This window comes from Tarenaya hassleriana, unplaced genomic scaffold (genome assembly GCF_000463585.1).
Source record: "Tarenaya hassleriana unplaced genomic scaffold, ASM46358v1 Cleome23, whole genome shotgun sequence".
Taxonomy (NCBI): domain Eukaryota; kingdom Viridiplantae; phylum Streptophyta; class Magnoliopsida; order Brassicales; family Cleomaceae; genus Tarenaya; species Tarenaya hassleriana.
Window position 1 is genome coordinate 2,455,097 of NW_010965625.1, and position 23,211 is coordinate 2,478,307.

Consider the following 23,211-nt stretch of genomic DNA (forward strand, 5'->3'; position numbering starts at 1 on the left):
TCTTGATAATATTTATCAAAATCAAAACATTAATAATCATAGTGAAATTTATGTATTTATTTGATAGTTTTAAATCGATATATATATATATATATATATTATTAATATAACCTTTGTCATTTTTAACCCTATTGCTGACGTGACGTTTCGATATCGTGACACGTGGATGATGATGTGTCAAATACGGTCAAAGTATTGACTTGCCACGTAGGATGTCGGAAATATCACGTCAACAATAGGGTTAAAAATGATAATGATTATAAAGTTCAGGTTTATTTTAGACTGAAAAATGAAGTTGAGGTTTTATTTGATAAAAAACAAAGTTTAGGTTTTATTTTATGAAAATTGAAAAGTTCAAGTATTGTTTTGGGATATTCCCTAAATAAAAAAACCAAGATTATGCCATATTTATTTGATATGTATATTTTATCACAATAATATTGATTTAACAACCCGTATGAAATCAAACCACTTTTAATTTAAATAAATATAAATCGGAATCTCATTTATTCGAATATTTCATTTAGTTCGACATATATTTTATTAAATTTATTTCGTATTGTTATTATCATCTTAATTTGGTTTATTTGATCATTTATATACCATTCTAAGATATTTGATTATGCGATTAAGCAGTTGATGTGAGTTGAAGTTTCAAATAAAATGTCACATCTCAAACCGAGACACACTCTAATAGAACTCGTTCCGTATGACCTTTTATTCGAAGTATACACTTTAAGACCAAAATTGTTAAGTTTCTGCAAAATTATTAAAATAAAAATCCAATGACATCTAGAGAATCCTTACGTAACCAAACTAAAATTTTATATTATATCTCATCCAAATTTTAAAAGTTTCTACAGTTTTCGTTAGACCCATTTGAAATTTATAAAAATTAATGCAAATGTCAATAGAAAAACTACTTATCATATCTTGATAATTATCTTTATAATTGTTTCCATCTAATAAAATTAAATGAAATGGACAAATATACTTAGTTGTTATATAAATTATTTAAGTGGATAACGACCAATACTCAAATGTTTTCTTTGAAAATCACTCACTATAATATGATTTGTGATTAGACTCTTTATTTGTAATTCTAGTAACAAACAAATATTAAAAGTGATTAATCAATTATCTGTTCCGATTTATCTATCCTTTATACTTTTTCAAATTTACGACCAAATATAAAATAATTAAATTCTATTTTTTTTCATGAACCTTTTAATTTTTAAAATTTTTTATGTTCACTTAATAAATAAAGTATTTAATGATAATTATTGTGTTTCACAATATGGACAGCAATGCGTTCTTCACGTTCCAGCTCTCCTTCTTCTTCCCGAAATCCCGTAAAACTCTTATTTCTCTCACCAAAGCTCTCCAAAGTCTGTATAAAGTCTGTGTGTCCCTTTTGGACGTCTGTAGAGTCTTTTTATAAACCCTAGGCGGCGCTCCCGAAGTTCTATTCCCGATCAAACTCTGAAAATTCGAATCTGGGCTTTTTCTGGGTTTTGACTCGGACCGAGTCAGTACTCTGACTCGACCGAGTCAAAACGAGACATAAGAAATTCGGCCCAGCCCAATCTTCTGACTCGGACGTTCTGACTCGGGCATGTTGACTCGGGGTAGTCTGACTCGGACGTTCTGACTCGGACTCCTCGTAACAGGCTTGAATTGGGCCATTTTCAGCGTGTTGACTCGGCCCACTTTCCATGGTTGACTCTGGCCGAGTCAGGATAGGAAGTTCTTGATGTATTCCATCCTTTTAGCTCCAGATTGCTTCCATCTTGGTCCGAATCTCATCCAAGACCTGTAATCCAATAAAAACACAACCAAACCGAGTTCCGTAGCCTAACGCGCCCATAATGCCTACAAATGAACATGATCCTCATGTAAATCCTATAAAAACGTCCAGGAAATATAGAGAGAATTAGGAGTTATCAATTGCTTTAGCCCAAAACGTATTGGCCAATACTGCAGCTCTCATCATTGCCCTTGTTCTTTCCAACAGGGTTATGTTCATCCGCTCTACTACACCATTTTTGTTGTGGTGTATAAGCCACCGTGAACTGCCTCTTGATACCTTCTTGTTGACAAAACCGGTTGAATTCATCACCGGTATATTCTCCTCCATTGTCTGATCTTAGACACTTGTTCTTCATTCCAGATTCAAGTTCGACACGTGCTTTGATGATTTTGAAAGATTCAAATACATCTGACTTCTTCTTGATGGGGTATACTCAACATCTCCTGAAGTAATTGTCAATAAAAGATACAAAGTATCTTCCACCTCCTAAGGATGTCATTAGTGCTTGCCAAACATCAGAATGAACCAAGTCCATGACAACCTTGCTTCTAGCAGTTGAACTGCTAAACTTCAATTTGTGTTGCTTACTTGTAACACAATGCTCACAAAAGGGTAATGTCACCTTTTTGAGCCCCGGGAGAAGATTTCGTTCTGCAAGAATCTTCAAGCCTCGTTCCGGCATGTGATCAAGCTTTTTGTGTCACAACATCGTCGATTCTTCTGTTCAAAAGGGTTGTAGAAAGAGAACCCGGCCCCCTATTTCATTCGCTTTGCCAACTTAATCTGATATGTTCCAAGATCTTGATTATGCGGCACTTGTTTGTAATACCCCAAAATCCGATCCGAATATTTAATTGATTTCGGGATAAATAATTAAATGGACAAGGCGAAAAAAAAATCATAAAAAAGGAATAGTATAGTACCAAGAGAAGGCACAGAAATCGCCACGTGCGAAGAGACGAGAAAAAGATAAGAAAACGCGGAAACTTGTCCAGATCGACTGGTCTAGGGGGTAGACCGACTGGTCCAGGGTTGAACCGAGGTCAGACCGAGCGAACTGAGGCATGCGAAGAAAAACTGAAAAATTGATCCAGACCGACCGGTCCAGAGCCAGACCGAGCAGTCTGGAGAACAGAGGACGCAAGTGGCCGACTTGCCACCTTGGTTCGCATTTTCTCGGCAGAATAGGGGCCCACCAACGTCAAATGGTTGCCCAATTGATTCAGGACGCCGCAGGTTCCACCATGGGCCTGGGCTTGAGCCCATTCCATCTCCCTCACACGCCATAAACTCCTCCAATGTCTGGGGGTTGGCCATTGGTAGAGATATTGCTGAAAAGAGAACAAGAGAGAGGGAGAGAAAGGGGAAGAACCAACGCAAAGGGAGCTCGAAAACACGAAGGAAGACATCCCTAGAGTGTCTAGAAGAGATTTCCGACGAGAAACACATTGGAAAGCGGTAACAAATTCAGTCAAAACCAGATCTGAGCCAAGAACAAGGTGAGTGACTTGAGTTCGATCTGTGTGAACTTGTTTTCATCGTGTGATCTTCGATGATTTCAATGAACATTTAAACAACAAACGAGACTTGATTTGGTTGAGAAATGAGGGAGAAATTGTCAAACAAAGTCGGACCAGAAGCCTGTTTCGTGAAGAAGACGAAGTCCAGGTCGCAGACCGACCGGTCTGGGATTAGACCATCCGGTCTGACCTGGGAGGCCTTAGACCGACTATTCCAGACATGGACCGACCGGTCTGGACTCGCGATTACAGAAACCTTAAACAGACGTCTAGACCAACCAGTCCAGGGTACAGAATCCACTTTTCGGAAAATTTTGGATTGGTTACGCGTAGTGAGATGTGCGATCTAACGATGAGTGAGACTCGTTGCATGAATATCTTGGGTAGGTTCGATGTGTGCCATGTTTGTACCAAGGGTATATGTATGCTCGATGTGTGCCAGGGGTATATGTATGCTCGAGACCGAATATCGTGATACACATGATTGTACCAGAGGTATATGTATGCTCGATGTGTGCCATGTTTGTAGCTTGCTTGTGCGACGTGAGTAAAGCGTGATTGTGTATGTATTTAGTCGTGTGCGACGCGACGGCCAACGTCACGCGAGGTGACAGGCGCGTGAGGTGCTCCTAGTCATGCTGACTTGGCTAGGGTTCATGGCTAAACCCTATGGTGGACTCCATACGGGTGTGATTGTGATACAGTTGCGTGCGATGCGACAGCGAACGTCACGCGAGGTGACGGACGGGGGAGGCGCTCCTAGTTATGCTAACTTGATTAGGGTTATGGCTAGACCCTATGGTGGACTCCATACGGGTGTGATTGTATTTCCGTTGTGTCATGGACTTGACATCGGTAGTCATGAGACGTGATAAGCGTGTGAAACGCGTGTAATCGCATGCGATGCGATGACCAACGTCACTCGAGGTGACGGACGTGTGAGATGCTCCTAGTCATGCTGACTTGACTAGGGTCTATGGCTAACCATATGATGCGACGTCATATGGGTATGATGTGATTGTGACTGATGTGATTATTATTGTTTTCATGTTGATTGTGAATCATCGGTTGACACCGTTCTCGTTGAGAACGAGATTACCGGGTTCAACCCGGGCTACTCACTAAGCAGTTGTGCTTAGCCCTCGTGGTTTTATCTTTTCCAGATCACGATGAGTACGCATAGCGCATCTAGACGATGACGACTTGAGAGAGATAACATCATGTACGGGTTTTATATTTTGGATTGCGGGACTTGTATTCCTGCCTTTTGTACAATTGTACTATTTGATATTCGGACATGTGTTGTTTTGCGACGTCGATCACATGATGTATTTTCCACTGCTTACTCTGGTTTGATAAAATGTTTTGGGATTTCGTATTTTCACTTCCGCGTTTTATTATTTTATTATCATACTCGTCCATGTGGCACAACCTGTATACTGTATACGGGTTACGAGTATCATATTGCTTCTCCTTCCCGTAGTGTCTCTCCTTTAAGCATGTACAGATTTGTTGTCACATTTTCCGCTTTCATCATCACAAGTGCATCTTTGACAATAGTCATGATAAAAAAAATTAATTTCTTCATAAGATTTTATTAATTTTTTCATAAAATTTTATTAAATTTTAAATAAAAATTGTTAAATACATTTATAATAATAAAATTAAATTTTGATCCATAATAAAAATTAAAATTTCAGGTTAACTCGCGAAGTGGATCTATTTTTTAACTTTTGAGATTTGTTTCTATCCGTATTCAAACCTACCCCTCATATTTTACGTAATGCTAAAATTGAAAAATAGAATATCATATTTGGCGTTTTAGACTTCTTAGGCTTTTTTTTTCGTCTAATATTCTTTTATCAATCCAAATGTTATCATTGGGCGTGGTTTTAATATTTATCTACATACTTATATTTACAAGAAAAAAAGGTATATATTTTGAATATTGTGTTGAATTTATGAGTCGGTGTTGCACTTGCGACCCGCTCGTTTAACTCACGAACCAAATTAGTTAGAGCAAATGGGCCTTAAATGGGTCGGTATTGCTAGCATTTTCAGTTACTAAATTATATATAAATGGAATCCATGGGCCTTAAATGGGCCATTGAGTTTCGGCCCGAAAACTAACGGGAAACCACTTTCTGTACCTTTGTTTATATACGTCTCCTAAATTAGGGTTCCTCGTTGTTGTAAGCTTCAGTCGCTGCCTCTTTCGCATCTGTATCTCCCACATTGCCTCAAGCTTCACGTGAGAGCAACCAGCCATGGCCGAGCAGGTTTCTAGTCGTCGTATTTGAACCATCCGCCTTCTCCGTTAACTTCGTCTTTTTCGATGGTCGATCTTAATTCCTTAAACTCTTCTCTTGGGTTTTGTTTTCTGCAGACCGAGAAGGCTTTCTTGAAGCAACCCAGGGTTTTCCTATGGTAATATGCGGGATAAGAGTTTATACTTCTGCGTGTTTTTCGTTTCTGAGTTTGTCCAATTTTTTTGATTTTGTTGTGGTTTTTCATAACTCAGCTCGAAGAAAACTGGGAAGGGGAAGAGGCCCGGAAAGGGTGGAAACCGCTTCTGGAAGAACGTTGGTCTTGGTTTCAAGACCCCTCGTGAAGCCATTGAAGGTGTGGCTTTTTCTTCCAAGCCTTAGCTTGATCCACTATCCAGTTTTCAATCTGAACTTGGTTTCATTGTTTTGTTAGTTTTAATGAATATGCTAGTTTAATTGTTCTTACGTTTCCTAACATGGTCGGTCAATATGTTAAACTCGTGGTATTTGTTCTTAAAAGCTGTCAAATTCATTGTAAAGCTTTCTTCTTTTCACGTTATTGAGAGAAATTTTGGAGAAAAGGGTAGATTCCGATATTTGATGAGGAACAATGTCTTTTATATTTATGTTGTCTCTTCTGTTGCTACTGTTGCAAGTAAGTAGTGTTTTCCTGTAGTTTCTTTGGGTGAGATGATCTCTACCTGCATTTAGTTGCGTGTCTGGTTTTGTGATTAATATGTGCAATTAGCCAAACTGGGTTGCCTTGTAATTGAATATAAGTTTTAGTAACCACTTTGGTTGATGACTCGGTTGCGATTTAGAGTCTGGTTTCTACATTAGAATCTAACCTATGGTTTTATTGCATCTTGGTTAAGCTCGAGGGTCACATATTGGGATTCTGTAGATGGGTGAATAGAATGGTATTTTTAATGTTCAGAGAATAGGTTTAAGTATCTGATTTGGTGTCAATTGTGTTTCAACTTGTTAGAATGATTTCTCTTTTTTCCCATCGTGACGTAACGGTGTTGATTACGTCTTGATCCAGGAACATTCATTGACAAGAAGTGCCCGTTCACCGGACCTGTTTCAGTCAGAGGCCGCATATTGGCCGGTACTTGCCACAGCGCCAAGATGCAGAGAACCATTATTGTACGGAGGAATTACCTTCACTTTGTGAGGAAATACCAAAGGTAGCTTTTCGGGCTTACCTGGGTTTTTATGTATAACGAGAATATCTAAATAGATGTGACAAATCTACCCTTTGTCCACAGGTACGAGAAGAGGCACTCCAACATTCCGGCTCACGTCTCCCCGTGCTTCCGTGTCAAGGAAGGCGACCACGTCATCATTGGCCAATGCAGGTACAGTTTCTCTTTGGTTCTACATGTTGAATCGCCAGTTTTTTTGGCAGATGCTGATGTCTTTATGAATTGATGGCAGGCCGTTGTCAAAGACGGTTAGGTTCAACGTGCTGAAGGTGATCCCAGCCGGTTCGGCCGCCGGTGGAAAGAAGGCATTCACTGGGATGTAAGAGTTTGATCAGTCAGTAGTTTGCTTTTCTGGATAGAACCGAACTCAAAACGCTGTTTTCAAGTTTGTGTAAGACAAATCATTTCGAGTGTTTTGTTGCGCACGATTTTGTCTATTTCGGGTTTTTTTTTAATCAAGGTTTCAAAGCGTTACTCTCTCTCTTTCCTACTGTGCTAGTCTTTATTCGATGGCAAGTAACGTTTCAAGGCTCGTTTGGTTAAGAGGAAGAATATGAAAATGCTTAGAACTGTCGCTATGCGATCGCTTCGTCGCATTGTGTCCGTCCGTACGGAATTTATGTAAGCAGTGGAACTTGCCACAATCGGTTTTTATTTGATTTTTGTATTGAATTTGGTCAAGTGGTATTGGATTCGGCTTTGCATAGCCACCAATCAAATACCCAAACTTTTCATGACACTCGATCTCAACCTCACGTTCGTGCTTCTCAGTTAGACTATCCGGTTTCAAAATTGTAATGATCGAGTACTCGAGTTTCAGACACCCGCGAGATATCCCGAATGCTTACGCATCCGAGAGAAGCGAAGGCCGAGGCTCGAGGGTGAGGACAACACGACAAGAATATTACGGCCTCACATCCTAAACTCTAATCTCCCGAGACCCTTCTTAGAAAACCCTAATTCTATTCGTTTCGACACTCGGGTTACCCATGCATATTATCCATAACCGCAGGGCGAAACCCAAATCTGATTCCAAAAGTCAGCCTTCTCACCGTCGCAAAACCGGTACTCGTTCCACCGTTGAACGAGTATCCGATTCGCGGTTCAAATCAGATACTCGAAATTCCGGGTTACCATTACCAATATGACCTCGTAACCACAGTCGTTGCAGCCGATCTCGGAACACATGACTCGATAGGAGTGGCTCCGGGGGCCGCCTTTTTCATACCCAAACTTTTCATGACACTCGATCTCAACCTCACGTTCGTGCTTCTCAGTTAGACTATCCGGTTTCAAAATTGTAATGATCGAGTACTCGAGTTTCAGACACCCGCGAGATATCCCGAATGCTTACGCATCCGAGAGAAGCGAAGGCCGAGGCTCGAGGGTGAGGACAACACGACAAGAATATTACGGCCTCACATCCTAAACTCTAATCTCCCGAGACCCTTCTTAGAAAACCCTAATTCTATTCGTTTCGACACTCGGGTTACCCATGCATATTATCCATAACCGCAGGGCGAAACCCAAATCTGATTCCAAAAGTCAGCCTTCTCACCGTCGCAAAACCGGTACTCGTTCCACCGTTGAACGAGTATCCGATTCGCGGTTCAAATCAGATACTCGAAATTCCGGGTTACCATTACCAATATGACCTCGTAACCACAGTCGTTGCAGCCGATCTCGGAACACATGACTCGATAGGAGTGGCTCGGGGGCCAGCTTTTTGCTGGCTAGAATGGAAACAGACTTCATACTGCATAAATCTCGGTCTAAAAACTCGTTCTTCTAAAGGTCTCTGAACTCAAACCTAACACTTCGGAGAGATTTCCACAATACGGCATGAGAGAAACAAGTAAAGAGTCGTAAACAACAAAAGAAAAAGCGGTACCTACTTAGATTTGATTCTAAGTGTTTTTTTATCAGATCATTTGGAAATCAGCCGTCTGCTGGGCAAGTTCCACCACCATGGCCTCGTCGAAGAACTTGTTGATGCTCACATCTTCACTCATTCCCTGCAAAAACCCGAGAAACACGGTTTTACATATCATAATATTACGATCACTTATGCATTTTGCATGATGTTCTACTAATGATCAGGATTCTTCTGCACAAATCCCTAGAATCCAATGTTTTAGGACTTTGATGTGTGATTATACAAGTAAAGGAGTAAAAAATCTTGCAACATGAATTTCAGAACAAGGTATCATAAGGAGATTCTTCAGTGAGAAAGAGCACCTTTCTACGTCGAGTCTTCACCATGAATTCACGGGCGAGATGCTGAATAGGAGCAGGTTCAAGTGGGCGTAACACGATACTCTTGTCAAGAGGGTCTCCTGGAACTATGGCCCAATGGTCAAATACCGATACGCAAAAGGCCTGTCCCTGTGTGTGATACCTCAGATCCGTCTCAAACCCAAATGATTCTATTACGGGTAGGAAAGCCTGAATGCCCGAATCAATGAAGAAAAGGAGTAAATACCAGAGAAAAAAAACGAAGATTAGGATCACAAAAAAGACGCAAAAGAAGCAAGAAAACTCAGTATGGGTATAAAAAAGGATGAGGGAAAGACCTTCACGATATAAGCAGGGGTACCCGGCTGAGGAACATCAGAAGTAACATGCCCACGTCTACGTGACAGTACCGTGTAGATTGCAGTTACACAGTCAATCGGAGTTTGAATCTGAGACAGTAACAATTATGATGACACTAAGTCAAATAATGCATAGGCAGCAGAAAGAGAAGGCAATGAAAAGAGCAAGATTAGCAAAGTTCCATTTGTAGCGAAAGCTCAAACGTATCGTCAATGGCGAATGCGATTAGAAAAGGATAATACCTCTACATAATACACGGGCTCCATTAGCCTGGGAGTTGCCATAAGAAAACCTGAATATGCCACACGACGTGCAGTGGGAATGATTTGACCAGATCCCCGATGCAGCGGCTCAGGAGCAATCCTTGCATCAACTATCTTGAACTTAACATTTCTGATAGGCTCGTCACAAAGAGGTCCTTCTCTTGCACCCCACTGAAACCTGCAGAACACAAAAGAAGATCAGACAATAGCAAACGAATTGGTGGCAAGAGAAAAAAAAACCGTACGATTCGAAAAGAAAAAGGATTACCCTTGAACAATCGAATCCTTGACTGCATTCAACAAATTTTTGTCAACCTCAGTTGGTAGGGTGTCATCCAATAGGATATTAGGCCCCTGCTTGTTAAGAAATCAACAGTTTAACATATGAAATCAACATACTAATCCAACGATGTCAGACCTCTACTCAGAAAGCAACCATGATGATCAGGAAGGCATGAAGACAGCAGAAAGCCGACAGAAAACAGATAAGGAACAGGCTCTTACCTGCTTGTCAGGGCCAAATGCCCAAATGGAACGTGCTGCAAGTAAATCCCAGTCATACTTTGTCTTAAAGAAGTCACCTAGTTGTTTTCTGTTCCAATCAATGCTTACAACACCATTCTCAATGTCCTCTGCAAGTCCTCTATCCAGTGGCTCCGCAATCTTAGACATTAAAATAATCACTCGATTAATCAAAATGTAATCACAGTGACTTTCTAGGCACAAGCCCTCACCCACCAACAGCTCACTCCAGCCAAAATGAGAGCATATGATAAGGTTAAAAAGGGACATATCTCACCATAGTTATTTTGTTCTTCTTGTTTGGTGTCTCAGCAAAACACTTCATTGATGAAGATTCAACCACTGTCTCACAGAATGAGACCACTGGATCTGCAACCTGCAAACCACAGGCCGACATATCAGCATAAACCCACTCCACAGGATCACCACATCAAAGAGCAAGTTAGAGAACACAATTAGATACCTTTACTTCAACTTCTGAATAAAGCTCTCTCAGGTCCTTCATGATAGAATCCAAGTACAGCTCACCTGTGCCTAGAATAGTGTGCTCCCCCGATTCTTCAACCTTGGTAATAGCAAGAGGATAGCTCTTGCTGATTTTCCTAAGTCCCTCCACCATTTTAGGCAACTCACTAGGATTCAAAGGCTCTGTGGCCGTCTTCACTACAGGGAGTGTATTGAACTGAAGTGGGCGGAATATGTAGATATCTTCGTCGTAGTTTTCATTACACAATGTGGCAGTCTTCATGATGGATGCATCAACACCTTCAATGAGAACCCAAGAACCAGGAGGCGCACTGCTTATAGGTATCCTGTACCGGGCTTGGTAGATCCATAACTTGGTCACTTCCTTTACAGTCATATCTTCCTCATCCTCAGGCGAATACCCTTCTCCCAGTACACGGACACTTTGCCCTGTTTGAATCTTACCACTATAAACCCTACCAAAAGCATCAAAGACGCTACAATCTGATTTCGGGTACAATTTAGTCACGTTCACCATGAGAGGTCCATCAGGATCGCATTCTACCATCGAATCATATGTGGAAGAATCCTTGGGCCCCGTGTATATATGTTCAACCTTCCTAGCTGCAGCTTCTTTGGGGGAAGGAATATGCTTTACCAGCATATCAGTGAAACCCGATGCAGATCCAAAAACCGAGCTACAGGCTAACCTAAGTAATGGCCGAACATTCAGCTTATAAGCAGTATTACTGAGAGTGACTCCTAATTCTGCAAGGGTGGTCTCCACACTCTTCTTATGTTCACCAATCACTTGACTATATATTTTGTACAGTGGCTCAAGAATAAACTGAACGAATGACCTTTCTCCACCACCAGCTGGAGGATTCCTCTTGAACACCCTCCTATCCGGGTGAAAATACATATCTCCCCAAAGACGGGATGAAAACTTATCCGTATCCATCTGTACCCCATGAATCTTAGCATACAATTTAGCAAAAGATTGCAATGTGAAGGACCATCCAGCAGTAGCACTAGCAAAACAAACATTTCCAGCCGCTGGGTCTATAAGCTGTAAATTTCCAGCAGTAGTTGAAGCAGCAGTTATGTGGTTATTAATGACTTCAATTGTATGCCTTAGCTTGTAGTAAGCATCCCTTGGAGGTAGTTTGAGCTCAGTTATGAGCCTGTCAACCTTTCGTAGAGAAAAAAAAAAAGACAAGTCAACAAAGTCAAGAAGAATGTTTGAAGATACATTGCACAAAAGAATATCAAACTGCACACCAATGTTAAACCTATTAAGCAGGGCATTCACCTTGTTCAAAACAACAACAATAGGAAGACGCTCCTGGATCGCATGGCGAATAGCCCTCTCTGTGTTTACCTGACAATAATGAAAAACCTTTATAGACTGTAGACATTACAAATTACAAATGTGAGCCCAATAGAAAAAGGATCGGAAACTCGTACCATCACTCCTTCAGCAGCATCGACGATCAAAACAGCACCATCAGAAAGTCTTAAAGCAGCAGTCATTTCATCAGAAAAATTGACATGTCCTGGGGCGTCCATGATATTACACAGGTATGATTTGGATCTGCTGTCTTCAAGGACAAGGGACATGGGAATCGCCTTAATCGATATATTTCTCTCCTGTTCATCAACTCTTGTGTCTGTATATTTCATGTGCTTCTCGTTTTTCACATCAAAGGTAGACATATGGTGTGTTTGCTCCACCAGCATATCCATAAAGAGAGTTTTCCCATGCTGAAGGTGCCCCACAAGAGCAACATTCCTCACAAGTGCAGGATTTGACATGAGGCCAATAAGAAACTGTGTCGACACATAAGTAGACGAATCCTTAACCCCGATCTCAAATTTAATGTCTCTGACCGGTTTGATAATGGGTAGCTCAAGAGACTGTTCATCTTCATCCATAACCAATGTCTCGACATCTTCACCATAAACCTCTTCTGCGGTCGGGTAGTACTTTTTATCCTCGGGAAGGACCACCTGATTCTCCATATCAACATCATTGATTGTCGTAATCCAGCCATTAGCAGCTCCACGATCATGTTCGCCATCTGATCCATCCTCCTCTGCTGCCTTGTCTGGGAGCTCTTCGTCTTCTATTTCTTCGTCACTCTCCCTGTCAGACTCGATCTCAGGGCCGATGTAGTTACCAAACTCGTCATACAAGCTATCATCCATCTTTTGCTAAACCTGTTAACAACACCCCATCAAGCAACAAAGAATTATGAATCACCATGAACTCAAATCAGAGCATTACGATAAACTCTAGCTTATAGAATGATTTAGAGAGAAACTAAAACTGTTTCGAATTAGAGAGAAACTAAAACTGTATGAATTATTTCATCTACAGCCTGTTGGCGAAAATCAACTCCCTGATTCTATAACTAAACCAAAATCAGCAGTCCATAAAGAGACAAAAAATAAACAGTATCCTTTTCTTCTTATAAATGCCGACTAAAGCAATAATTTCAAGAGATGCTAGGGGAAGAATTGAATCACTTGAAGAGCAGCACCATGCCTACTACAAACTCCATATATCTTTGGCATACCTGATATGTGCCTATTCAGATTAAGACTTAATCAACCACATAAGCAAATAACCCAAGATTCAAGAGAATATGAACTGAGAGTTGTTCGAGCAAACGCACAAGCAGGAACTTAGACAAGTGAAGATGCAACACAAAACCCGAAGAGATGATCTAAACTGATACCAATAACATCAATAAATTAGCTACAAATTTCATTTCATCTATAACCCAATAGCGAAAAAACATCTCCTCCATACCGCAATGACAACAAAATCAGCGCTTGATACAGACAGACCGGAAAACCGGAGTGCCCTTTTCAAGTAAAAACCGACAACAAATACTGAGACCGAAGCGAGAATTTCTACAGAAGCTAAAGTAAAACTGGGCCACTACAACAAAATCCCATCAGGCAAAGCATTTCATCAACACAAAAAGCAATAGCGCGAGATTCAAAGTGAAGCAGATTTGAGATCCGTTCGAACAAAACCCACAAGCAGGAACTAAAGTAAGAACTACCTAGAGAACACAGAGATACGAAACAACAGAAGAAGCAAGCTCGAGAGCTAAAGAGAGAGAAATACAGTACGAGGTTTATTGAGGGTTTTCGGACGAAGAGGGAAATGCGAAGATGGGAGATTTCTTCTTCACTTCTTCAAATCACACCAGACCTTTCGCTTGGGGCGGTTCTTGTCGAAACGAAACTTGGGAGTAAATGGGCTTTCTGGAACTTTAAATTCGGCCCATTCTTCATTTGAATGCATTTAGGCCCTTTTTCTTTTTTGTCTTTAAATAATTATTTTCCTTTTTTAATTTTATATTATTTTCTAGTTTATTCATATAAGAGATTTTTAGATTCTTGGAACTTTCTTTTCTATTTTTCACATAGTTAGGGTTGCAACCCATTTTTTTATATATAATTTAATTCAAATTTCATTTTTTTGGTTGATGCATCTATATTCTTTTAAGTAAATTAAATTTGTCATTTAAGTCTTTCATGAATATTGTTGATTTAGGTGTTTTTTTTGTTGGGATGGTAATTTGTTTTTTTTTCTATAAATTAAATAGGTTAAGTTAAAATAAAAATTTAGATATTCTAACTCAATTAAAACTTTAAGAATTTTTTAATTATTCTCCGATTTAGATATCATCAGTTTAATTATTCGTGCACAAAAAATTTACCTCTCTGCAAAATGTAGTTAAGACAAATGCTGACTGAATTTCAGTATTATAAAAAGAATATTGGAGTTGTGTACATTATAAATATTATTATTAAAATGTCTATTGGAAAAAACTTGAATCATATTTCAAAATGATTAATCATTGATATATACATATATATATACAATTATAAATTATATTTCAAAACCACTATATTTGAAGTTTATATTGCTATCACGTTATACTAACGTGATAAAAACCCAACTCGTGTTTTAACAATAAACCCAAATCATTTCCATGGGGTTGCTTCTGAAACCAATTGATGTCACCAAAACCTAAAGCCATTTGAAGAAATGACCAAAAACCAAGACAAGTGTATGCAGAGAATTGATCCAAAGATTTAAACAGAGACATACTTAGGAGGAAACACAGACAAAACACAAACCCATATGAATCCTGCAAAACCCAAAGACGACAGAGAATCAGAGAGCGGCACGACGATGTATTTCAGAGAGATGGATCGCTGGAGAAAATTAGGGTTTTCGGATGAGAATCAAATTCTTCAGGGAAGAAAGGCGAGCGAAGTAGCACCCACAAGGAGAAAAGGAAACTTTCGCAGAAACAGAGGCATACCTGGAGACGAAAGAGATGAAGCGGTTCGACCAGTTTTCGGTGAGCTTCCGGCGAAGAAAATGCTCCAATAGACAGAAGAGGAGAATGAGTTCGATGGAGAAGAGGAGAATGAGTTCAACCAATTCATTCTGTAGCTTAAAATTCCAATTCCAACCCTAAAAGCTCGTGATTTTAATGCCCAAAGCTCGAGAAGAATTCAACTAGAAACACTGATCAAGTTCCTACAGAGATGATTCATCCTTTCACTTGTGGCTAATCAATTTTATAAACGCAGTGTCGGGGATTGAAGGATTTCTCCGATTTTCCCTTCCACTGGTACAGAAAAGCAAGCAAAACTAGGATATACACAGAAGCTGCAACCAGACAAATCACAGAGAGAGAGAGAGAGAGAGAGGGAGAGCAAGGCGGAGACAAGCTCGGTCGAACAAGTCTGAAAACTTACCGCGACGACGGAGATAATTTGACAGTATGAAAGGGAGAGCAAGGCGGAGGGAAGCTCAGAGAGAAGCACGGCAGATTCCGAGCTAAGGGAGAGCACGGCGGAGACTCGCAAGGGTAAGCGGAGATGAGACTGAACGGCCCCTTCTGCGGAGAGGAGAGGAGAGAGAGAGAGAGGCCGAAATTGAAAATGACATTAGGGTTAGGGTGAATTAGGGTTGTTGGGGAAAGGAGTATTTTGGTAAGTGTCTTACATAATTAAGAGTTTTTGCAATTTCATTAATACTCGGGTACCCATGAGATAATCGGTTGTCAAATACCCAAACTCAAACCCGAATTCGAAACTCGAATTTTTTGTCTCACAGGACCCGATATCTGTCTTATTATCTCACAAGTTATGATTTCCAGATACCAGTGAAACAGAGTATCCGAAAAACCACGGGTTCGGATAAAAATATCCAACTCTAGTTTCACGCGAGAGAGAAAAGAGAGATTTAGGTTTTTTTTAAAAAAAAAATTTAGCAAGAATATTTTGGTCTTTTGATTAAAAGATTAGAAAATGCTACCAAAACTCACCTAAAAAGCAGCGTTTCGATTTTTCAGATTTTGTTGCGATTATTTTTCTGCAGTTTAACCATTCAGTTTTGCAGCTGCTACCACCCACCAAAAATCGTATTCGTTCTGTTTGCAGATGACAGTGATGCAACCAATCACAGCCTGAATCGTATCACATGTAATATTTTCTTACATAACGTTGTTTGACGTTGCAATATCATATTCTAACTAAGGGTGGACATCAGTCGGATACAGGAAAAATTAGGGTATTTTAATTTGTACCCAGAAGACTCGGATATTTTAATTTAAAGTTTTCGTTTTTCGAAAATATCCGGAATACGGTCTCCGAAATAGTATTCGAGAATTCTCGAGTATCTAAATTCAGCTTTATTTAAGAAAACTAATAATATTTATATAAAAAAATTTAAAAATGAAGATATATGTATAAATATCGACGAATTACTTATAAGATAATAAGAGAATAATAATAATAGTAATAAATTTAATTTTTTGGAGAAATCTGAAATTATTTAATGGAAAACAATTATATTTTATGAAAATATTATATAAATATATGATATAATTATATATAACAAAATCAGTTGGATACGAGTATCCATTTTTTAAAATTCTATTACCTGAACTCAGATTTGAATTCGTGGATATTCGAGGATTCGGATTTAAATTTGGGTATGAATAGCCGTGAATATCATAAAGTCGGATGTCACGAGACGAGTATGCGATTTTACTGTTTTAATGTCCTAGACGTAAGAGCAATTTACGCAGCACCCCTCAAAGCCAAGCCCCGGGGCCCGACACGAGCCATGGAAATGCATAATATCTATCTATTTTACAAGGGCATCATTGTAAATATAGCATTAGGATTTCACCGAACACATTTACCACTGTAATTCTGTAAATAACTATGTAATTCTATAGGTGTAATAAGTATTTATAGAATTAAGAACACTAGGAAACACTAATATATATATATATATATATATATTAACAATCGCATCTTTGTGTATCTCTAGTGTGTGAGGAGACAGTGGTAGTAACAGAATGAAAGGAAGAACAAAACAGGACAGAACAAAAGAAGCATATCACTACAAATGTTTTTGGAGTATTTCCACTACTTTCTGACCCAAACAGGAAACTCTGTTCTGTCTTCTAAAATGCCACCAATCATATTTGTATGCATATATGTACATGTCTGCTTGTCGCTTATATACATATTACCATATGTACAGTTCTGTCAAGAAGAAGGGTTCATGGAGTCTGAACCCTCATTCACACTCACACCACCGGCCACATCTCCTCGGCAAAGCGGACAGACCCTGGAAACAAAAGAAGAAAAAATGTTCAGACAGAGAAATTGCAGCAGCTAGAATTAGGGGTGGGCTACCGAATTTTCCGGTGTACACAACCTCGACCTCCTCGGGTATATTGATCGGACTGCCTGACCTGGGTTTCGTAAGGGTCAGATACCCAAACTTCAGGTACCCGCGGAGTGTGGGGATGGCTCGGGTACCCGCAGGATACCCGGCCGACGAGGGCAAGTGAGAGGGGACAGCCTCTCTCTCGTTCCCTCGCCCTCTCTCCCCCTCTACTCGAGTTACCCACATATACAGGTAATCGCTGACTGAGACCTGTACTCGAATCCGAAAGTCGAATTCTCAGCATCAACAGACCCGTACTCGTCCAGGCGGTGAACGAGTACCCAAAATTTCAGATACACAACTCACAGGTCGAGTGGAGACCCGCAATCTCGAGTTTTCCCATGCTCATACATCCTACAAGGACAAAACACTCACCCATGAATCTCTTTGAGCCATTTGTCGACACAAGCCATGTGATACTCATGGTGACACGGAAGAAGACGTATTTTGTCCCCGTCTTCGTACTCTGAGAGGCATATGTAGCACCTGAAAAAACATAAAGGGATCAGCCCATTTGCAGCTTATCCATTCATTGTGACCAAAACCATAAGGTATTTGTTTAGTATCACTTGTCTTGGTGAACAGACACTTACTGTTGTACATCATCTGTTGACTCGGCTGTCTTGGGCTTCATGTATTCTCTGAGAGGGAATGATTCAACAACTGATTCGGGTGCTACATGTGAAGTTAATGGTAATGAAAAGTAGGCTGATCGGGGCTGCATCTCATCCAACACCTGAGAGGGTGATATAACAATGAATCGATGAAAATGTAGCAACGATATATCATGCAGTATATGATATATTTTACATTTGTGTTCTGTAAAGTTTCCCGTTATTCAGTTGATAAAAGAGGAGGAGATGCTGCCCGTTAGAGACAAATTATTTCAAACAGAATTAAGGGGAGAAAAAAACAGACATCAAAGATCTTCACCCAATACCGAACTCAGGGAAAGCAGAAAAAGTATTACGAGATGCAAAAAAGTTTTAAAATTGATTGGGCGGCCAAAAGTATTACGAGATGCAGAAAAAGTATTAGGAAAGTTACATTAGCAGCTGTAGTGCGGCCATTTTTTATACTCATAAGCATTCAATGAGCCCAAATCCCTCAATTATAGACAATAACATGCACAAATTGCACAAGTAAAAACAAGTTTGCGCAGTGAAATTGATTATTGCAACATGGCGAAATCCCTCATTATAGCAAAAACTGGATGAGAGAGAAAACTTGTATGCCTTGATTCTATAAAGACTTTTAGAAACAAATGTACTCCTATTGCAGTTCCATGAAGAAGAAACAAGTCGAGGAAGCGAGAAAACTCTAAAGAATAGTGAGCAATTTGAAAAACATTACCTCAAACAGAGCTTCAGCAAGCATCACTATGCGTGATATGCTTAGGTGAATGCTAGACTCTTCACCAGTCAATAATGAATCACATGAGCACGAACCACCAGGATGGACCCCAAACGGGCACGAGTTAGTTTGCCGTTGGTTCTCATTGATGCCAAACACAATGTCCCAGATCTGCAAACCAGAATTCAGAAATGGTTCACGCGAACAAAACTTTGAAGAGGATTGGGGAAGCAACAAATTTAGCACACTTTTGTCACAGCTTAAATACCCTGCAAATGAAGACAACTCAAAATTGTCAAAATGTTTCAAGAAAACTTTAGTCCTAGGAAATGCCCTGAACGCACCTGTTTTTCCAGATTGAAAGAAAGACTACTACTGATGGGTTTTACAAGAGGTACCTCAGATCTCGAGTGTTGTCTTTGTTCACTCCGATTATTAACCCCGATCTGACCAGAGGGAGGACCCCCGTTTAAATCAGCTGGCCTCCTATTCTGAGATAAGGCATCGTTCCCACTGTCACTTGAGAAATCTCTGTTAGGATTCACAGACATTACTGCAGAGCGGGTGCTTGATGATGCAGCAGAAGATGAAATTCTGGAGTTACTACGGATATCAAGGTGATCAGAGTAAATGTAGGAAGATGTAGATACTGGACCATCATGAGATGATCTCTCATCCATCCCATTCTGTCCCCTACTGGACACAACAGGTCTTACATTGGATTCTACACTTGCATCCTCCACCACATCAAATCCGTCAAGATCAACTGACGAACGGCTGCAAACGGCCTCATTTGCCTCTTGCGAAAGTGAATGTCTCGATGACCATACACTAGAAGAATGCCCCTGCTCATTCACTGGATTTTCGATTCTGTCGTTTGGTTCCTTGTTGACCGATGCATTTACAAAGTCTGAAGATTGTTCTATAAAGGAAGTACTGGCAATAGTACCTCTTCTGTCCGTCGGATATCCATGATCAATTTCAACACTAATCCGATTGGGGTTATCTAGTTCCTCATAATTCTTCAAGTACATCTCTCCTTTACTAATTTCAGCACCCACCAAACCATGGGGAACTGACACACATCTGGAGGTCGAGGTCGAGGCACTGATTTGAGACAAGCTTCCAGCTTCTGTATTTGAGTTTAACCTCTCTGTTCCTCTACTTCTCTCTGAAGTAATTTCCACAACAGGTCTTATTTCCTTTGAAGAACTTGCTCTAACATCAATGAAATGTTCCTTCTGCTAGAATTAGAATAGCACATCACACATATAAGAAACGCATAATGGAACATCTTGCTTTACCCGGGCCCAAACTAAAAAACCACACAACAAAGTCAGAAGATCCGCAGCATCTTTTAGTCAGATCACCAAAAACCAAAATCAAGAAAGTGCACATGAATCAATCTTCAGAAGCCAACGTAACCAAAAGATTAAAATTTAAGCAATATAACAATCAGAATTGGTTTTTGGATATCGGCATATCACGACGACAAGGGTCTCACGTACAGACTACAGCCATAAATAAGAGCTAAAGATTGGGAATTAAACAAAGGAATTGAGCCAGCTATGGTCGAAGAACTAAGTGCATTAAAATGAAATTCAGTAGTATTGCATAAAAAAGATAAAAATTTTCCTTGCCCAGATCACTAACCGGAGGTCGAGGTCGAAATCAAATACATTCAAGGTCAACAATATGTACACCAGATTCACTAAAAGACCACATATCATCATCAACATCCTCTTAATCCAAGTTTATTTTGGATCGGCCGCATGAATTCTTCGTTTCCGCTCAAAGACCATATAATTGAATCCTAAGCATGGCACAAAATATTCAAATATCATTGACCAACCGAGATCATCAGCTGGATTTCAAAGGAAATTAAAGCTACAGGGATTACGCCAACACGGAGCTACCCAGTAGAGATCGATGAAATACAAATAAGATATGAATCAGATGAGAACGAGAGAAACCTCGCGATCGCGCACGTCAGAAGATGAACACCCGCAAACAAGGAGAGATGAAAGACGAGCCCGAGAGCGGGACCGGTTATTCCGGCTGACCCGCACCGGCGGAGGTTCCGACCCGATTCGACTGGTTCCGGTGCCCATGCGGTGCTTGTTTCGCCGGAGATTGATCCGATTTGGTCGGAGATCGGGGGAGAGAAGGGGAGAGAGAGAGAGAGAAATGAAGTTTCTATGGAAGCTTCAAAATTTCAAATTTCAATGATCGACGACTCCGTATCTATTTGCGTATGCGACTCTGAAGCACTATAACGACGTGCCACGTGGATTCTTATTAAATAAAAAAAATCAATTAGTGGTTTTTATCTTATCTATAAAATTTTTATCTTATCTTCCTTTTAATTTTTTTTTATAAACAGTATTAGTTCCGAATCTTCGATCCGACTACATCCATCCTAGATCCGGAACCAACCTTTGTATATAGACTATTTTGATCTAGAAATTACATTTCATCCACAGGTGGAATCGAATTTTTTTTAAATTGTTTATATTATTTGTTTATTTATGATATTTATCCACATCTTATATTCTTTGAACATTGATTTAGTACCACCAAACTCTTGGTTTTCTCCTACTTTACATTTTTTTGTTATTGATCGGATTAGACATTCCTAGGATTTTAAAATTGATTAAATATAATAATAATTTAAATTAACTTAAGATAATTGAATACGAATCAATAAAATATAAATATAAACCAAAATTTTAAATGAATAATATTTTTTTTAATAAAAAAATTGACTTTTAGGAAATTGATGTAGTTATCAACTTATCATCTCACTCACCGGCGAATCCTTCCTATTCTACATATTAAACTCCGGAATGTCCTTTTAACCAAATGTTATATTTTTTTATATTATACATTATTTTTATAATTTATTAATTTTCCCTCATTAAAAAAAGTAATCATTTGGCTTGGTTCTGAATGGTCTCTGTAGTTGGTGGGATTTTGTGGAAGAATAAAAGTTAGGAAAAGGTGCTTGACGAACAAAAAAATGTCCCTTCAATTCAGTCCATAATATTCAATAAAATTTAAATTTATTCAGCAGTATATTATTATTATTATTATTATTATTATCATGGATAAATTCAATTTCCAAATATATATAAAATTTTGAATTTTCTTAAATTAAATATATATGTTATATCAAAATAGTTTTTATGCATATTATTTTTCTGTTAGTAAAGACAAGATTAAGGTGTGCAGTGCTTTTCTAAGAGTTGGTGAGAAAGGCTGCTATTGCAAGGCAATTTCGGTTTTATCCCTACTGCAAGATGTTTAGAGAGAAAAAAATAATATATATATATATATATAATTATAATTATAATTATAATCATTAGCGTTGAAATTTGTTTATTTAATTAATCATTTAAATTTAATTAATGAACCGGTCGTTGTCATCGTAGAATATGACACTTTTCTTGTGTTCTATTGCTTGTAAATTAGGGCAAAATTGCTTCCATTTTTTTAATTCGTAAGAAATGTCATGAAAATATATTTCTTGACAACTAAATTGTTTTATATTTTTTTAATTATATAATGGTGTAAATATTTTAGATTTACATATAAATTAACTGAATAAATATTATTTAATCTTTTTCAAACGAACCTATTTTAAAATTGATAACAAAATATTTATATAAATTAAAAAGTATGGACATAAACGAAAATGAAAATTAAATATAAAAACTTTAATAAAAACAAACATTTAATTAAATCTGATTTAAAATAAATTAATATAAAATTTTGATATAAAAAATTGAATTAGTACAACTCTTTTTAAAATTAAAAAACAATCTAATAATATGTGTACCTCATATAATTATTATGTGGTGAATATTCTTGATTCCTGATATGCGTTGTCAATCATGTACTTCAAAATTTATTTTAATGAAGAAACAACTGATCGAAATCACAAATTCATAGATGGAAGCCAAATTCGACTAGGAGGAAAAAATAAATAATATTCAACTAAAAAAAACAAGGAAAATCGCCAAAAAATCATGTCGACAAAAAAACTTTATACTTCTTTATTACCAAAAAATCTTATATTTATATTTATTCGCCGAAATATATATGTACTTTTCAAATATCAGACAAAAAAACCATTTACTTTTTTTATTACCAAAAAAACTATATATTTATACTTATTCGCGGAAATATATACGTAATTTATAAATTCTAATAAATAGATCTCTAAACACAAATACAAAAAAAAATCAAAAATATGTCCGAACCTAATCCAACCAATATATATTTGAATCGAATCGATTAAAATAATATACCATGTTGGATATGAATATTTAAAATCTAGAATAATCGAATCCAAAATAACCGAATTGAACCCGACCGACATATACCCGAACCGAATCGAATCAATTCAAATAATATACCAGATTGAA

The 23,211-nt window shown here is 38.5% G+C and overlaps 3 protein-coding genes across 8 annotated transcripts; 1 reads left to right on the top strand and 2 right to left on the bottom strand.

The window, feature by feature from the left end:
• Window positions 1–5,511: 5,511 nt before the first annotated feature.
• Window positions 5,512–7,285, top strand: LOC104815390 (40S ribosomal protein S11-like). Its single transcript, XM_010543768.2, has 6 exons — window positions 5,512–5,609; window positions 5,717–5,757; window positions 5,852–5,952; window positions 6,643–6,787; window positions 6,869–6,958; window positions 7,038–7,285. Exons 1-6 carry the CDS (start codon window positions 5,598–5,600, stop codon window positions 7,126–7,128), a joined length of 480 nt encoding a protein of 159 aa, XP_010542070.1. The 5' UTR covers window positions 5,512–5,597; the 3' UTR covers window positions 7,129–7,285.
• A 1,259-nt stretch (window positions 7,286–8,544) lies between these two features.
• On the bottom strand, window positions 8,545–15,654 carry LOC104815391 (110 kDa U5 small nuclear ribonucleoprotein component CLO). Of its 4 annotated transcripts, none has more exons than XM_010543772.2 (11): window positions 15,442–15,654; window positions 12,118–12,870; window positions 11,963–12,031; window positions 10,649–11,842; window positions 10,463–10,561; window positions 10,168–10,326; window positions 9,932–10,017; window positions 9,643–9,841; window positions 9,379–9,489; window positions 9,044–9,250; window positions 8,545–8,820 (listed from the first exon to the last, which is right to left on the bottom strand). In XM_010543772.2, exons 2-11 carry the CDS (start codon window positions 12,856–12,858, stop codon window positions 8,728–8,730), a joined length of 2,958 nt encoding a protein of 985 aa, XP_010542074.1. In that variant the 5' UTR covers window positions 12,859–12,870; window positions 15,442–15,654; the 3' UTR covers window positions 8,545–8,727. The 4 variants fall into 4 exon arrangements, with proteins under 4 accessions (XP_010542074.1, XP_010542071.1, XP_010542073.1 ...); XM_010543769.1 differs by lacking the exon at window positions 15,442–15,654 and adding an exon at window positions 13,795–13,892; XM_010543771.1 differs by lacking the exon at window positions 15,442–15,654 and adding an exon at window positions 13,790–13,882.
• Window positions 15,655–16,995: 1,341 nt separating this feature from the next.
• Window positions 16,996–21,010, bottom strand: LOC104815393 (E3 ubiquitin-protein ligase RLIM-like). 3 transcript variants are annotated; one of them, XM_010543774.2, is made up of 6 exons: window positions 20,758–21,010; window positions 19,129–20,025; window positions 18,785–18,955; window positions 18,025–18,167; window positions 17,807–17,917; window positions 16,996–17,329 (listed from the first exon to the last, which is right to left on the bottom strand). In XM_010543774.2, exons 1-6 carry the CDS (start codon window positions 20,893–20,895, stop codon window positions 17,248–17,250), a joined length of 1,542 nt encoding a protein of 513 aa, XP_010542076.1. In that variant the 5' UTR covers window positions 20,896–21,010; the 3' UTR covers window positions 16,996–17,247. The 3 variants fall into 3 exon arrangements, with proteins under 3 accessions (XP_010542076.1, XP_010542078.1, XP_010542075.1); XM_010543776.2 differs by having other exon boundaries at window positions 19,183–20,028; XM_010543773.2 differs by having other exon boundaries at window positions 19,129–20,028.
• Between the last annotated feature and the right edge of the window lie 2,201 nt (window positions 21,011–23,211).

Excerpts from the sequence above, each read along its gene's own strand:
- LOC104815393 (XM_010543773.2), bottom strand. The coding sequence starts at position 20,895 with ATGGGCACCGGAACCAGTCGAATCGGGTCGGAACCTCCGCCGGTGCGG. Across the intron at positions 18,956-19,128 it reads CTTTCAATCTGGAAAAACAG|ATCTGGGACATTGTGTTTGG; the intron begins GTGCGTTCAGGG and ends TCTGGTTTGCAG. Across the intron at positions 17,918-18,024 it reads TCAACAGATGATGTACAACA|GTGCTACATATGCCTCTCAG; the intron begins GTAAGTGTCTGT and ends ATGTTTTTTCAG.
- LOC104815391 (XM_010543772.2), bottom strand. The coding sequence starts at position 12,858 with ATGGATGATAGCTTGTATGACGAGTTTGGTAACTACATCGGCCCTGAG. Across the intron at positions 9,251-9,378 it reads CCCCTGCTTATATCGTGAAG|GCTTTCCTACCCGTAATAGA; the intron begins GTCTTTCCCTCA and ends TCGGGCATTCAG. Across the intron at positions 8,821-9,043 it reads TGAAGACTCGACGTAGAAAG|GGAATGAGTGAAGATGTGAG; the intron begins GTGCTCTTTCTC and ends GGGTTTTTGCAG.
- LOC104815390 (XM_010543768.2), top strand. Across the intron at positions 5,953-6,642 it reads CCCTCGTGAAGCCATTGAAG|GAACATTCATTGACAAGAAG; the intron begins GTGTGGCTTTTT and ends GTCTTGATCCAG. Across the intron at positions 6,788-6,868 it reads TTTGTGAGGAAATACCAAAG|GTACGAGAAGAGGCACTCCA; the intron begins GTAGCTTTTCGG and ends CTTTGTCCACAG.